At 44.3% G+C, this 15,612-nt stretch overlaps 1 protein-coding gene across 1 annotated transcript; it reads left to right on the top strand.

Moving 5' to 3' along the window:
* The first annotated feature begins 4,574 nt into the window (after positions 1-4,574).
* LOC125535325 (WD repeat-containing protein 25) lies at positions 4,575-7,942 on the top strand. Its single transcript, XM_048698378.1, has 4 exons — positions 4,575-4,953; positions 5,474-5,635; positions 6,298-6,782; positions 7,533-7,942. The coding sequence occupies exons 1-4, from the start codon at positions 4,626-4,628 to the stop codon at positions 7,902-7,904; spliced, it is 1,347 nt and encodes a 448-aa protein (XP_048554335.1). The 5' UTR covers positions 4,575-4,625; the 3' UTR covers positions 7,905-7,942.
* The last annotated feature ends 7,670 nt before the right edge of the window (positions 7,943-15,612 follow it).

Here is a 15,612-nt window from a genome sequence, read left to right as displayed (position 1 = left end):
TTCTGTCATACATATGTCGTAGACTATAAATCTGCAATTATACTTGACAGAAATGAGCTATACAAGTGAAAATAACTTGACGGGTAAGATAGAGGCAAATATAAAAATTAAATAAATAAGCATTTTAAATAAGGATAATGTCTACTCTCTTTTTTCAATCTTCAAAGTATGCCCAACTTGAGTGTGTGCATATAATTGGAAAAAAATGTCATGAGGTACCAAAAGGAAGATAGATAATATGCTATATCAAGCATATAAATAGTTTAAAAATATGGCACCTTGTTAGATAGAGGAACTTCTCGTAATATGTCCCATACAATTATAGTTGTTCTCACTAACATTGCTTCTGGTTGTGTCAGTTGAAGAGATAAGATGTTTCCCATCAGCACTGAATTCAAGGTCAAGGATGGTTTGTTGAACTCTTTAGTTACCAAGCCAGTTCGAATATCCCAGAGTCTAAGAGAACCCTTAGACCCACCAGACATGAAGAGATTTGAGTTGCTTGGATTGAATTTGATGACCTCCACTGGTTGATCGTCCTTGAATACCATGATTTCTTTTTCCCGCCTCGGCATCAACTGGTCGTGAGGAACAATCAAACCCCCCAGAAAGTAAGAAGGGCCGATGATGGGACCACTTGACATCCTTTACAGCAGCACTATGATGTTTTAGAACTCGAGCAGTGGTATTCCCTCTATTCCACACGTTCCATATGCAGATAGTATGATCCATTCTAGCAAAAGCAAGAAGATGTCTTGTGAATTTGCATCTTGGTGAGTATCTGTTGGCAATAAAGTTCTAATTGAATACAATAAAAGGAGGGAGCAAGATTATCCTAAAATAGTGTACATCAATATGTAAATTACAAAATCACCATCAACTCATCTCATTGCATCACACTTGGTAGTAGTTAAGAGTGGAACATGATAATATGACATACCAAAGAATCTCCAATTCTCAATATATCTATCGAATTAAGCAACACAACATCAAGATATACACTTCAACTATATGAATGACAGAATCTTTCCAACTTTGTTTTCGTGTATAGTAGAACATTATCAGACTTTTTCCTTGTGAGGGAAGAGAATGGAATAGAGTGAGTATAGCACTTGATATCTACAGATACTTTGCCAGGTTTATATCATCAAATTTAGAAAATGACGTCATTATCACATGTATTGGATGTCCTTGTTCACTAGTTAATATACCATGATCATATCATGTTAGATGACTGATTGCTCATAATATAACATTTATTATGACTCAAAAACCAGAAAGCAAGAATCCTGCAAAGAAAATGTAACACATAATCCTAGAGAGCGTCTTACACATCTCATTTCTAAGTGTGTTTACTTATAATTTGGTAAACATAAGTCCAAGCAAAAAAAAGCAAATCAAAGTACAGAGAATACCTACATACCATGACTCGGTGACCAGTCCACACAATCGACTGCTTTAGTGTGACCTATCAAAGACACTGAGAGCTTCAAAGGTGAACTGTTGCTCTATCCAGGCTTTGGTTGGCAGCATAAAGAATGCAAAATATCAGCTCAAATATTTAAATCGGCAAAAGACCCAATAACCGCAATAAGAAGCATAGAGCACATGAGCAAGGAACATAAATGTTGTTAATAAAACAAGAAAACAAAACTAAGATACACTTGTGTCACTTGCAACTCACTGACTCATCACAAATTCGTCATACGAGCAAAATATCACTACTAGGGACAAATCAGGGCTTCGATTTTCTTGCACAACAGCTAACAGTTAGAGCTTTTAATTCACGTTTACCCAATAACTCTCCACAATTCCTCACATAGTTTCAAGTTCAACCATTATCGGTATGTAAATAGACAAGATCAGATCGGTACTAAAATTTGCATTACGCTATCGACGAATGACGGCTCAATTTTATCTCCACGTAGATGACACAAGAATCTCACTTTAGCAGTTGGTCACAATGCATATTAGGATACTAATGTTTCCAATCGAACCAGAGCCAGAAACTTAGACCGACTTATCCAACTTCTACCACCAAATCAAAGTCATAATATGATGTTGCCTCCAAGTTCCACGATCCTGGTAGGTACATCCATGCACGATCCACATGTGAGATGCGACGAAGATGCGATATGTGGCCAAGGATTTGGGATGTTGTAAACATATGTACGAGATTTTCTCTCTCTATGAATACCTAATAGTTTACTAGAAGCCGCTATCAGGATATCTCTGACTTTTAAAGACACACACACATAGAGATATACATATATACTATGGTCATGTGAGTGTCACAATTTAATCCATGAAAGCATGCAATTTTATGTATTCTATTTTCTTATGGTTAGGGGGGTTGAGTTTAAATATTAATTTTTGGTGCAATCTATTTAATAGAAAGAAGCTAATCAAATTTTGCGTAGGGCATGCACATTTTTTAATGACATACATTACAACTTAGCAGAAAATACTGTTATTTATATTGAGCATAATTATTGTAAGTAAATATAAAAAATAAGTAACCACTGGCAGTTAATAGTGAGTTATAAACATGTATAAAAGTTTAATATAAATATTTAATTTATTTAGATTCGATTTTTATTTTCAGGATTTTTTTATATTAAGAAAGAAATTTGTGCTCTCAACATTTATTTATTTAAATATAGGTAGCCAATATGGTAAGAGCAGCATTGTAAATCTCTTTAGAAAAAACACAGACATGCTCTAACAACTATAGTGAAGTACACTTCAGACATGTATTTTCTTAACGCCCAAAACACTACATAGTAATACGCGACAATAATTATATGAGTATGCAGATTTGAATAGAAAAACAAAAAGTTAAATTGATCAGAACACTGAAAACCTGACTTGTTAAATTGCAACAAGTATACTGAAACAAAGATTAATACATTTCAAACAAATTATCCGGAGAATTTAAAAGATGCATATATTAATTGTCAATCTCAATTTTTTTACCTAACTTGTATAAATGGTACGATGAAATCAATAATCATCATGACGGCAATTACCTTACAGTGTGTTAATGATTAAATAGGTTTAACAGTGAGTTGTTTATGTTATTCTTGCTTCTCTTCTTTCGCGAGCCCTGACACATTACTGTTTGTTCCCAACTCAATCCAATAGTTAAGTCGAGAACGTCATGGACAATGACAGGTCGCCATTCAACCAATGCTCCTTGAAATGATATAAACTAGCACTTTGAACATTTCTAGCAATTTGGCAACATATGTAGTTATTACTGGAGTTCTTTCTACATGTTGTTTGTCGTGATGTATCGTTGTTTATTTTACTAGATTTAGTAAAGCAGAGACATTTTGAACTTTCCACCTCCATCATTCTTTTGCCGACCACTGAATTAGTTTTGTCCACTAAGTCGGAAATAAAGCTATCCAAAAAATCCCTTAAGTTTAAGAAGAAACCTTTACAAACACAACCAGGTACTACCATTAGTGGGCAAGGTATAGTATTGTTCTCGTTTTCCTTTAACTTCTTATTTCCTTGAACCAGAGTATTATATATATATATATATATATATATTCTAAATGTACCTTTTTGTAGTGTCCAGTTCTTATTTCCATCATGTATGCTAAATTTTCAAGTCCTTAAGAAATAACATATTAATAAAGTGTGCATGACCACCTCTTGTTTTTAGTGTTTATGTTTTCAAGGAATATAGGTAGTTTTAACTTACAGGAAAAATCCGAATATTATTTTTGAAGCAAAAGAGAGCCATTGGGCAAGTCCCATAACAAAGGAGACCTGGGGGTCTAGGCGCTTGAAACCCTAGGGAAATCGAGAGAGGTGGTTGTGAACACTTTGCACTCAAACAACTTTTATATATTTGAGTTTCTTTGTTTTAAATTTGTTTTTTTCATTTGCAAAAAATCCAAAATCTCGATAATTGCCATTGTCTATTAGGACAAAAATCCCTATAATTTTTAGAGGTGATTGTTTTTCTAAATTTGGCATGTGCATTTTTATTATATGTTGCATGACAATTTTCCCATGTTTTAGAGTGCCCCCATGGCAGTTTTTAATTAGAGCATTGCATTTAAATAATTATCTACATGCATTTGTATTATTAAAAGGATTGCAGTTTTATTTTTTAAGAGCATGGCATTTATTATTAGTAACAATTGTAGTTTTTATTTTTTTCTAAAGGATGACATTTTTATGACTAAGCATGGAAATTTTAATTATTAACAGGTGGCAGTTTTATTTTTGAGAGAATGTCATTTTTATTATTGTTGACATGGCATTTTTGCGCGTATTTTCTAATTCATGGCATTTTTCTTATCAAAGATGGCAGTTTTTGTTTTTATCTGGAGGATGGCAGTTTTTAAGTTTGGCATGGCAAAAAAAAGGCAGATCACTCAAAACTATTTTGTTTTTGTTTTAAAGCTGTATTTTTTAGGGGGGGTTTAAAGTTGTAATGTGGCAATTTTAAACAAGAAAAACACTTTAACTGGGCCTTTTGGGTCTGGGGGGTCGCGCTGGGCTGGGCCTGCCTGCTGGCGATAGAGCAAAAACGGTCGCTGGGAGGCAGCCCCCCCTGGCGATCGAACGCCAGATATTGACGTCGAAAAAAAATAACCTTCCGGCCGATGGATCTCCTCTCCGCCGCCTACGGCGCCACCTCCGACGACGACGCCGACGCCGCCCCGCCTCCCAGCTGGTCCGCCACGGCCCTCCCCTCGGTCGCCCCGCCTCCCCCGAAGCGGCCGCGGTGGGAATCTCCCCCGTACCCTGGGTACCCACCACCACCTCCCCTCCCCTCCCCGCGACCGGCCCCACCCCAAGCCGCGCCGCCGCCACTGGCTGGCAGAAGGTACGTCTCCAAGAGGGAGCGCGCCCTCCTGGCGGCATCCCAGCCTCCCGTGGGCTCCGCGGCACTGCTTCCTCCGCCGGTGGCGCCGGAGTTCGACTCCCCAGGTGAGGACGCCCTTGACCCCCTTCTGACAGCCACTGCAGAGGTTGGATAAGACATTCCGAGTTCCTTGTCGCGGTTAGATTGGCAAAATTGATGTCCGAATATGCATTGTGACCAACAACATTGATGTCAGAAATTTTTACGCTGCTCAAGTGAGATTCTCGTGTCATCCATGTCAAGATAAAATCGAGCTGTCATTCGTCAATAGCATAATGCAAAATTTAGTATCGACCCGATCTTGTCTATTTACATACCGGTAGTTAATGGTTGAACTTGAAACTGCATGAGGAATTGTGGAGAATTATTGTGTAAATGTGAATTAAAAGCTCTGAATTGTTAGCTGCTGTGCAAGAAAACCGAAGCCCTGTTTTGTCCCTTGTAGTGATATTTTGCTCATATGAAGCATTGGTGATGATGACTCAGTGAATTGCGAGTGATGCAAGTGTTATCGTAGTTTTTTTTTCTTGCTTCTTAAACACCATTTATGTTCCTTGCTCATGTGCTCTGTGCTTCTTATTGCAGTTGTTGGATCTTTTGCTGATTCAAATATTCGAGCTGATGTTTTGCATTCTTTACGGTGCCAACCAAAGCCTGGATCAAACAGCAGTTCACCTTTGAAGCTCTCAGTGTCTTTGATGGGTCACACTAAAGCAGTCAATTGTGTGGATTGGTCACCGAGCCATGGTATGTAGGTAGTCTCTGTACTTTGATTTAACTTTTCGCATTGACTTATATTGACCAAATTATAAGTAACACCTCTTATAAATGATGAGGTGTGGAGCGTTCTCTGGGATTATGCGTTACATGTTTAAAACAAATGTAGGATTCTAGCCTTTTGGTTTGTGATTCACAATAAATTTTTGTATTATGACAAACTGGTCTTCTAACATGAAAAGAGGATGGTATACTAACTAGTGAAGAAAGGACATGCAATACATGTCTTCATTATAATGACAGCAGTTGTGAAGTCAAGGTTATGATGAACCTGGCAAAGTATTATCTTACATATTATGACATTCTCTTAACCCACAAGTAAGAAGTCGGATAAGGTTCTATTATTCATGGGAACAAAGTTGGAAAGTATTCTGTTATTCAGATAGTTGAAGTGTATATCTTGATGTTGTGTTGCTCAATTCCATAGATATATTAAGATCCTTTGGTTTTCCATACTATCATGTTCCACTCTTAACTACTGCTACCATGTGTGATGCATGAGATGACTTGATGGTAATTTTGTAATTTACATATTGATGTACACAGTTTCAGGATAATCCTGCTCTCTGTTTTTATTCTATTCAATTAGAACATTATTGCCAGCAGATACTCACCAAGAAGCAAATTCACAGGACATCTTCTTGCTTCTGCTGGAATGGATCATACAGTCCGCGTATGGAACGTTTGGAACAGAGGGGATACTACTGCTCGAGTTTTAAAACATCATACTGCTGCTGTAAAGGATGTGAAGTGGTCCCATCATCGGCCCTTCTTACTTTCTGGGGGGCTTGATTGTTCCTCACGACTAGTTGACCCCGAGGTGGGAAAAGAAATCACGGTATTCAAGGAGGATCAACCAGTGGAGGTCATCAAGTTCAGTCCAAGCAACTCAAATCTCTTCCTGTCTGGTGGGTCCAAGGGTTCCCTTAGGCTCTGGGATATTCGAACTGGCTTGACAACTAAAGAGTTCAACAGAAGTCTTGGCACCATCCTCGACCTTGACTTCAGTGCTGATGGGAAGCAGTTTATCTCTTCAACCGACACAACCAGAAGTAATGTTAGTGAGAACACTATAATTGTATGGGATATATTACGAGAAGTTCCTCTATCTAACCAGGTAACAGATTTTTGTTTTTTTATATAGGTTAGTATCTATCTTCCTTCCAGTAGATCATGATGTTTTCCCCATTTGTATGCACACACATTCAAGTTAGGCATATTTTGCTGATTGAAAGAAAGGAGAAACGATCCTTATTTAAAATGCTTGTTTGTTTACTGGTTATATTTGCCTCTATCTTACCCATGAAGGTATTTTCACCTGTATAGCTCATTTTTGTCAAGCATAGCTGCAAATTTAGTGTCTAGAAAGAAAAACATGTCTGTAGCCTCGAATATACTATGATATTAATATAATTTGATTAATTGATCACAACTGATTACATGAAGTTATGTGATGTGCTTTTATAACATAACAACTGATCTGATATGAACTGAACTCAATGTCCTAATGCAAAATGGACTATCTAACCCAATTTATGTACGCTATAACATTTATCCCTATATTTCACTGTGTTTGGCATGGATACTTTTAAATTAACACTTCCCTAACCTAATGCCTTCCGACTCTCCAGCAGCTGCAAGCTAGTCCTATCCACTGACTCTCTTTGCAGTTTGGAGCTGATAAACCGTGCTGACTGAAGTACTCATAACAAATTTTTTTTGTTTGACTAAAAGTTCCTGTTTCATGTTGATGAATCTTGAATTATTTATCAAAACTGGGTGTTTCAGGGAACAAGTTTTGCAAAAAATTGAACTGTGTTTGAATAATTACACTGGAACTTGACACGAATCCCACCCTGTATCACAGGTTTATACAGAAGCATTCACCTGTCCTTGTGTGAGATACCACCCATACGAAGCTTCTTTTGTCGCGCAATCCAACGGCAACTACATCGCTATTTTCTCAGCAAGGCCACCATTCAAGCTAAACAGGTACAGGCGGTTCGAAGGACATGGAGTGTGGGGCTTTCCGATAAAGTGCAGTTTCTCTTTGAGTGGGAGGGAACTTGCATCTGGTTCGTCCGATGGCTGCATCTACTTTTATGACTATAAGTCCTCGAGGTTTCTGAGAAAGATCGAAGCCTTCAAAGAAGCGTGCACTTATGTTGCATACCACCCTGTACTACATAATGTGATTGCTTCATGTGGGTGGACTGGTGAAATATCTGTTTTCGAATGAAAAACACTGATCCTTGCAGTGTTCTCCGGGATTTCTAACTGCAGTTTCAGTTTGACCTATCGCTACAAGCTTAGCCTGTCTTGTGTTCGGGTAATCGTGGACATCATTAGTTGCAGTGGGTTGGTTAGATGGGAACACATTTGGTCATCATCCGATCACAAGAACGCAATTGGGAATTGACTACTGAATGTGTACCAGGTGACATCTTGAAAACTTCTGAAGCTGCAGGTGGTGTGGCCTACATTTTATTGATGGAGTAGGATGATTTGAATCAAAGGTAAAATGCACCGAGTCATTTGACTTCTTCAACGGGCTCACTTTACTCCTCTCAAACTACCACATGTTTGATTCCTTTTGAACTCTGCAGGAGATGCAGCGGTGGCGAGGCCATTGCTGGCAAGGTGCCCCTGTCCCTATATTCTGCTCCTTAATGCTGGGATTTTCGAGCTGCGCCATGCCAATTATCCCCTCTTCAGGTAGGGTCTTTCGGGATTTTTTTCTCTCTTGCATCTTTGTGCTAAATCAATCGAATGATTGGACCTTAGTTATTCACACAATGCAAGAAGGAATAACCAAACGGTCCCATCAATAACTCATGAGCGGAAGAATACACGATCACAAATCTGATGAAACATCGGTGAGGGCTGCAATTGACTGAATATATAGTTTCGCAAACTTGATTTTCTCATCGGAGGCTGAATTATAAAAGCAACATGGAGGTCCCTCATGAACAGACATACCATCTTATTGAAACAAACAAAGAAAAATACATTAGTAAATTTGATGGATTATTATAGATTACATGAAGTTACATGATGTGCTTTTATAGGATCAAAACTGATGTGACTTGAACTGAACTCAACCCCCTAATTCGAAATGGACTACATAACCCAGTGTATGTACTCTATTTCATGCATCCTGGTATTGCACTTTGTTGCGGTGCGATGTGGGAGTCAGGGATGGCGGCGCAACGCACTCGCTCTATGTGCTCCGGTGCGCGGGTGCCCTGTCCGGGATAGAAGGGAGAGAACGATGGCGCGGGAGCATGGGCTCCTGTGACTCTGGGTGCCTGGATGGAGTGCGAGTAACCAGGGCAGTTGCCAAGTTGGCGTACCGAGGCATGTGCCATCAGCATGAAAATAATGGGCAAACGCATATGCTGGGGGAAGAATACCCTTAATTAACATATGGGCAGTGCTACGTGTCCGCCGGTGGATAATCTGAAAAGATCCACCCCGCAGCAGATCTGGTCCATCCAACAGCCTAGCCTCGTCCTCGTTATTGCAACAAAGTTAGGCCCTATTTGGTTTATAAGTCCTAGGACTTTTTTTAGTCCCAACTTATAAGTCTCAAGTCCTAAAAAGTCCCTACCTGTAAGTCTCTATAAGACCATATTACAACTATAAGTCCCTATAAGTTCCTCCTTAAGAGTCTTATTTCATAAGTCCCAAATGCCCACTTTAAGTCCCTACAAGTCCCTCCTGTTTGGTTTAGATGAGACTTATAGGGACTTATTTAAGTCCCTAGACCAATAAGTCCCTGTATACAAACACCCTCTTAGTGTTGCAAAATCGTTTCCAATTAGTCCTGGCCATGGCTAGCCTGGCCCGAACGACCCGACCTGGCCTTGCCCACGGGCCGGGCCCGGGCCTATATTTTGAGCCCGTCGGTCGGGCTGGGCTTGGGCCCGTCATTTTCGCCGTTTAAGGAAGAGGTCTGGCCCGTGGCCTGAGGCATAGGCCGGGCTTGGGCCTGATTTTTAAGCCTGATGGCCGGGCCGGGCCTAGGTTTTTTGCGTCGGGCTTTGGTTGGCCTGGCCTGAAGCCCGGCCCAGCCCGACAGATGGCCAGGTATATTTCCAATAGAGCTCATGGTGCATAATTCAACAGAAATTGTGTTGCAGATTTTTTTTTTGTCTTCACTTATTTGCAACATAGATGATGTTGCAGTAGGACTTTTGCAACATGGAGGATGCTACACAAATTAGAGGTAGAACATCAATCCAGATCCTGCAACATTCGAGTTGTTACGGTGGGCAGACTGCAACAAGGGCTCAATTGCAGAACCATAAGAGATAATAGGTGAGTCCACGCAGGGCATGCGTCGCACGGATGAGGCGGGGGACGCTTGTGTGCGATCCGCCCGTTGAAGCCAAGCGTTTCCGAAAAAGGTAAACAAATAGCTTCTACAGTATTATAAAAAAAACTATGTTCTATTGCAACCAACTCAGGTAATAGCTCAACTCTCAATTTTTTTGACTAGACTAGTTAATCATAAAATAGTGACCCGTCTAATAAACACTTGACTGTCCTATATTTTTTAACTAGACTATTAATCTTAGAAAACTGACCTGACAGGCCTATATTTTGAAGCTAATTAATACACACTAGCTGCAATGCCCTGGACAACAAGTGCCTTCTTACTGCGGCACCTGCCATGACGATACTTGATCGTCCTGCGGAGATCATGAGAACTCCCTGCATCCAGCAACTCGAGCGTCTTGTGACTCCGAGGATCCGAGCTCCTCCCAACGCGCAGCAGGCATCAGGCGTACGGGCCGACGGCATAGCAGTTCGCGGTCACCACCCCTTGCGTCAACGTCTCCGTGCTCGGGTCATATATCTGCAGCGCACCGTCACGGGACCCATCCATCGACGACCAGACGACGTCTTCCCATCGTCCGGCACCCGCAATGGCTTCTCGAAGCTGACTCCCTCGAGGCCCGCCATGGGGATCTTGTATAGCGCGAACCACTTACGATTCTCCACGTCAATGTTCATCCAGAACCATAGCCTTACAACAGAGGTGCCTTTGTCGCGATGGGCCGCGACCAGGAAGCCGTTGACCTCCGCCAGGCTCCTGTCGGTGTGATCGGCCTCGCGCACGCCAGGCAAACGGCTGCCATGCTTCGGTGTCGAGGTCGAACCCCGTGATCACGTGCTCTTCTGACTCGTGGCCGTGCTGGCAGGACTCCATGGGGAAGCAGGCGACCCCCCTGACGACGGCCATGTTGCCGTGCCACCTCCGCACCATAACCTCGGGGCTCCCTCTTTCTTCCACCGCCTACCGCCATTGCTTCCCAGGGTCAGCACCAGGGCCACCTGGTTGTACCAAACATCACCCCATCTACACTGCGCCTTTTGCGGACAACGATGGTCAGGACCTTGTACTCTCCTGTGGAGGGCCCCCTCCCGAGCGTGCACGTCAGGGCCCCGCGTGGCCAGTCGGGAAGGCGGCTGCCGCGCCGGTGGCCATGTCGAGCACGCGGAGGCGCTGGTCCATCCTTCCGACGAGGCAGGCCAGCTCGCCGTTCGCGCACATCCCGTGCAGGGAGCACTGGTCCACGGCGGTGTGGCCCCTTATCTTCTTGACCACGTTGCCGATGGTGTCGAGGAGGTCAACGTCCTCCTGGAGCTGCACCCCCTCAAGGTACAGGAGGTTGTCGTCGTCGGCTTCGTTGTCATCAGTGGGCGACGTCGTGGAGAGGTCCGGTAGAGCTATCTGGCATGTCCAGGGACATGACACTATCGTCAACGGCGATAGCGACGTCTAGGCCGCCGGCGATGGAGGCCGCTACGGTGACTTTGGTCTCGGTAGCGGGATCGGAGAGTAGGTCGCCATCCTTGGCTACCGGGACGAGATCATCAGGTCTGCCGGCTTGCACGTCGAGGGGCTGTTCGACGGCGTCGACGAGAGGGTCCATATGGATTGATCGGCCCCGGGTTACTTGTGGCTCGTATGTGGAAACAAGAGTCGACAAGCTTTTCGAGGCGCACAATTTTTTGTCATACGGAGAAGAGATTCGTCTACTTGTATACACGTACAGCAGAAGGACGTAGCACTTGTGCAATAGCAAAATATGAATCGGCCGGTCTCCTAGCTAGTGGTGATTCTGTTCGCGTGGCTCACTCTAACTCTGGACTAGCTACGGTACATAAGGTAACTATAACCTGCAATCTTTGCATACTTATATGCAACTCTGTCTGTGCACTTGTCCAACATAAATCCATGCAACATGACATATGACACGGATACAAACACTAGTGCCAACTTCCAACAATCGTCACATGACACACGTGGTAAGCAATCCAAACATTTTTTTTTTCAAGTTCCAACACTAGAATATTACTAGTATCAGAAATCCTATTCTTACAAACTACTTTTATGTAAAAACAATCAAACCAAGACACATGCTTTAGTTATTGCACATCTAAACAACTCAATCAAACTAGAAAGAAAAAGAAAAAAAGACAAAAGACAAAAGAAAATGCTTACACGAATCTTAACATAAAATCAATGACATAGGACTCAGATGTGCAATATTTAGAGCACATCTAGATATGCGTTAGCAAAACAGCAAAAACTATTTCCAACAGATTTGCTCCACGTCTGCCCGTATAATGAAGTCTGTAAAATACGCCCGTAGCCTAGCATTACTACTCCTACTCATAAACACCTATTTTGAAGCTAATACACACTAGTTGTAGTGCTTTGGACAAATAGTTCCTTACTGCGGGTGCGGCCGCGGCACCTGCCATACTCGATCGTCCTGCTGTGGCCATGCGAACTCCCAGCACCCAGCAGCTCGAGCGTCTTGTATCTACGAGGATTTGGACTCCCAACACGCAGCAGGCATCCCGTGTAGGGGCCGACGGCGTAGCAGTTCGCCGTCACCGCCCCTTGTGTTAGCGTGTTCGTTCTCGGGTCATATATCTGCGGCACGCCGTCACGGGTCCCCCGCAGCGACGACCAGACGACGATCTTCCCGTCGTCCAGCACCCGCAGTGGCTTCTCGAAGCTATACTCGCGCCCGACCGCCATGGGGATCTTGTACAGTAGGAACCATAGACTTATCTCTGCATCGACGTCCATCATGAACCACAGCTTCACGGCGGAGACGTCTTTGTCGGGGTGAGCCGCGACCAGGAAGCCGTTGACCTCTGCCAGGCTCATGTCGACGTGGTGGTGCGCAGGTGTGTGGCCGTGGTCCTCGCGTGCAGGCGGCGCGAACATGGGGGCCGGCAGCCATTTTTCGGTCTCGAGGTCGAACCCCACGATCAAGTGAGGATCTTCTGGTTCAAGGTCATCCTCCATCTCCACGAAGAAGTAGGCGACCCCCTTGACGACGGCCACGTCGCTCTGCCGTCTACCCACGATGACCGGCGGGCTCCCCCTATCCCTCCACCAGCCACCGCCGTTGCTTCCGAGGGTGAGCACCATGCTGACCTGGTCGTACGTGTCCGGGACGATGGCCAGGACCTTGTACTCTCCCGTGGAGGGCACCCTCCCGAGCGTGCACGCCGGGGCCCCGCGGGGCCGCGGCGGGAAGGCGGCCACGGCTCCAGTGGCCACGTCGAGCACGTGCAGACGCCGATCCGTTCTTCCGACGAGGCTGCCGAGCTCGCCGTGCGCGCACATACCGTACAGGGAGCACTGTGTCACGGCGGCGCTGGTTCGTATCATCTTGACCACGTTGCCGGACATGTCCAGGAGGTTGACGCCCATCGCCATGTCGTTGCTGCTGTGGTCCAGGCCCACGGTAGCGGCGATGAGCGTTTGGTGGTGCCGGGCCCTGTGGGCGGTGATGAAGCCTGGGTGGCGGAGGAGGGAACTCCACGAGGTGGAGACGCAGCGGAAGCGGCATACCGTCTTGGCTGGTACGCGCAGTAGGATGTCGCATAGCACCTCCAGAGGGAAGACGCCGTCGTTGGAGGTGGCGGCCATGTCACTGAGCATCAGTTCGCCGCCGTTGCCTTTGGCCATGTCGATGGGATCAGGTTCCCCGTATTTGGATGCGGCGACGAGTGTCCGCAGTTTGTCATAGTCAATGACTGGCTGGGTGGTGTTGGGCACGTCGTTGTTGTCGCCGTCTGTGGCAAGGACGGTGAGGATTCCACCTCCTGCCGGCGGCAACTCCAGGGGCAGGAGGTCGTCGTTGTCACCAGCTGTGGCCACGTCCTGGAGCTGGACGCCGTCGCTGTCACCTCCAACGACGGCATAGTCATAGCCATAGTCCAGGTCGGTGTTGTCGGGCACGTCGAGGTCCTGGTCGTCGTCCTCTGTGGCGACGATGGCGAGAGGTCCACCTCCTGCTGGCAAGTCCAGGGACAGGAGGTCTTGGTCGTTGTCATCGGTGGCGATGTCCTGAAGCTGGACGCCGTGGACTTGAGGTCCGGCAGAGCTATCTGGCACGTCCAGGGGCAGGACGCCATCATCGACAATGGCGGCAGCAACTTGCCGGTGCAGAACACCATGGCCAACGGCGGCAGCGACGACTAGGTCGCCATCGACGGAGGCGGCCACGTCGACGTTGGTATCGGGGGCGAGATCCAAGAGTAGGTCGCCGTCCTTGGCCATCGGGACCGGGACGAGCTCATCAGGTCCGCTGTCTTGCGCGTCCAGGGTCGCTTCCACGGTGTCGACGAGAGGATCCATGGATCGATGATGGCGTGAAAACTACTAGTAGTAAGAATCGAGCAGCTTCCGTACGTGCTGATCGTCTACTTATACACAGCACAAGGTCGACGTACTAGTGCTGCTGTATATAGTAATACAAACCTGACACGTACGTACGTACGGCTCCTGCCGAGTAGTAGAAAACAACACTGATTCTGTTCACGTGCCAACTCAAAACTCTATCGGGAGTACGGCAAGGTAACCCGCAATAGTTTTTGGACACAAATTCATGCAATATGACAGCGATGCATCCAACCCCCTCCTACTCTATAGCATAGCCGGCCACCACAAACAAGGGCCGGTTATTCTAAAGTGACTAGAGCTCATTTAAATGTGCATAATTATGTCACATCTAAAGTGATGTCGTGTGAGACGTTCATGTGAGGCCCTGTTGCCCTGGCTAGGCTGCATGAATATGAGAATGGTACAAAACTAAAATAAGGTTAAATTGCTATATGTGTGTTTAAAGAAACTTGCCATGTGATAGTGCACTTAAAATGACATGATATGAGTATGATGAAGATACGAAAATCATATTTGAGAATGACTAGTACAAATGCCCGTGCGTTGCACCGGGCGAAAAAAAAACACATGTGCCATTGTGCATCATTTTTTATATCCAGTTTTAATAAACGCCCATAATAAGGTTCAACATGGAAAATTCCTTATTTTAAATAAAAGTTAAGATTTTCATAAAAATTGGAACACTTAATAATTAACGTTTTTATGAAAATTGGAACATTTCCTAAAAAAGAATAGTTTTTTAGGAAAAAGATTTTTTTACATATATTCTTTAGAGCATTTTTGCTAGGGAATTTTTACAGATGGTTGTTTGCTTGGGAAGAGTTTGTTCCTTTTTTTTAATGCCCGTGAGTTGCAACGCGTACAATCTTGCAAAACCTGCTCCATGTGTCCTTACGCAACATTTTCTTTTATTCAAATATGATAATTAATGTTACACTTATTCAAATATGATAATTAATGTTACACTTATTCAAATTTGATAATTAATGTTACACTGTTTATTGCTTTCTGTTTGAATTTTGGTCATTAAGAAGCCACCATAGTGTTCTTTGTTTGATTCAAGAGTAGTGGTTCATGGAATAGTCTCTGAATTGGTTTTATTTTTTGCTTTCCGCCACAGTTGCCGCAGAGGGAGGACAAACGGCGCACGAAGACCACCATGGTTGGCATGGAGGGAGGACAATGACCCGCGAAGACGCCTCGAGGGAGATAGGGTAGATCGCCGGAG

Source organism: Triticum urartu, chromosome 2 (genome assembly GCF_003073215.2).
Source record: "Triticum urartu cultivar G1812 chromosome 2, Tu2.1, whole genome shotgun sequence".
NCBI classification, from domain to species: Eukaryota; Viridiplantae; Streptophyta; class Magnoliopsida; order Poales; family Poaceae; genus Triticum; species Triticum urartu.
This window is presented reverse-complemented; position numbering and strand designations above follow the sequence as displayed.

Coding starts and splice junctions, on each gene's coding strand:
- LOC125535325 (XM_048698378.1), top strand. CDS start 4,626: ATGGATCTCCTCTCCGCCGCCTACGGCGCCACCTCCGACGACGACGCC. Junction 4,954..5,473: donor GCCGGAGTTCGACTCCCCAG/GTGAGGACGCCC, acceptor TTCTTATTGCAG/TTGTTGGATCTTTTGCTGAT. Junction 6,783..7,532: donor AAGTTCCTCTATCTAACCAG/GTAACAGATTTT, acceptor CCTGTATCACAG/GTTTATACAGAAGCATTCAC.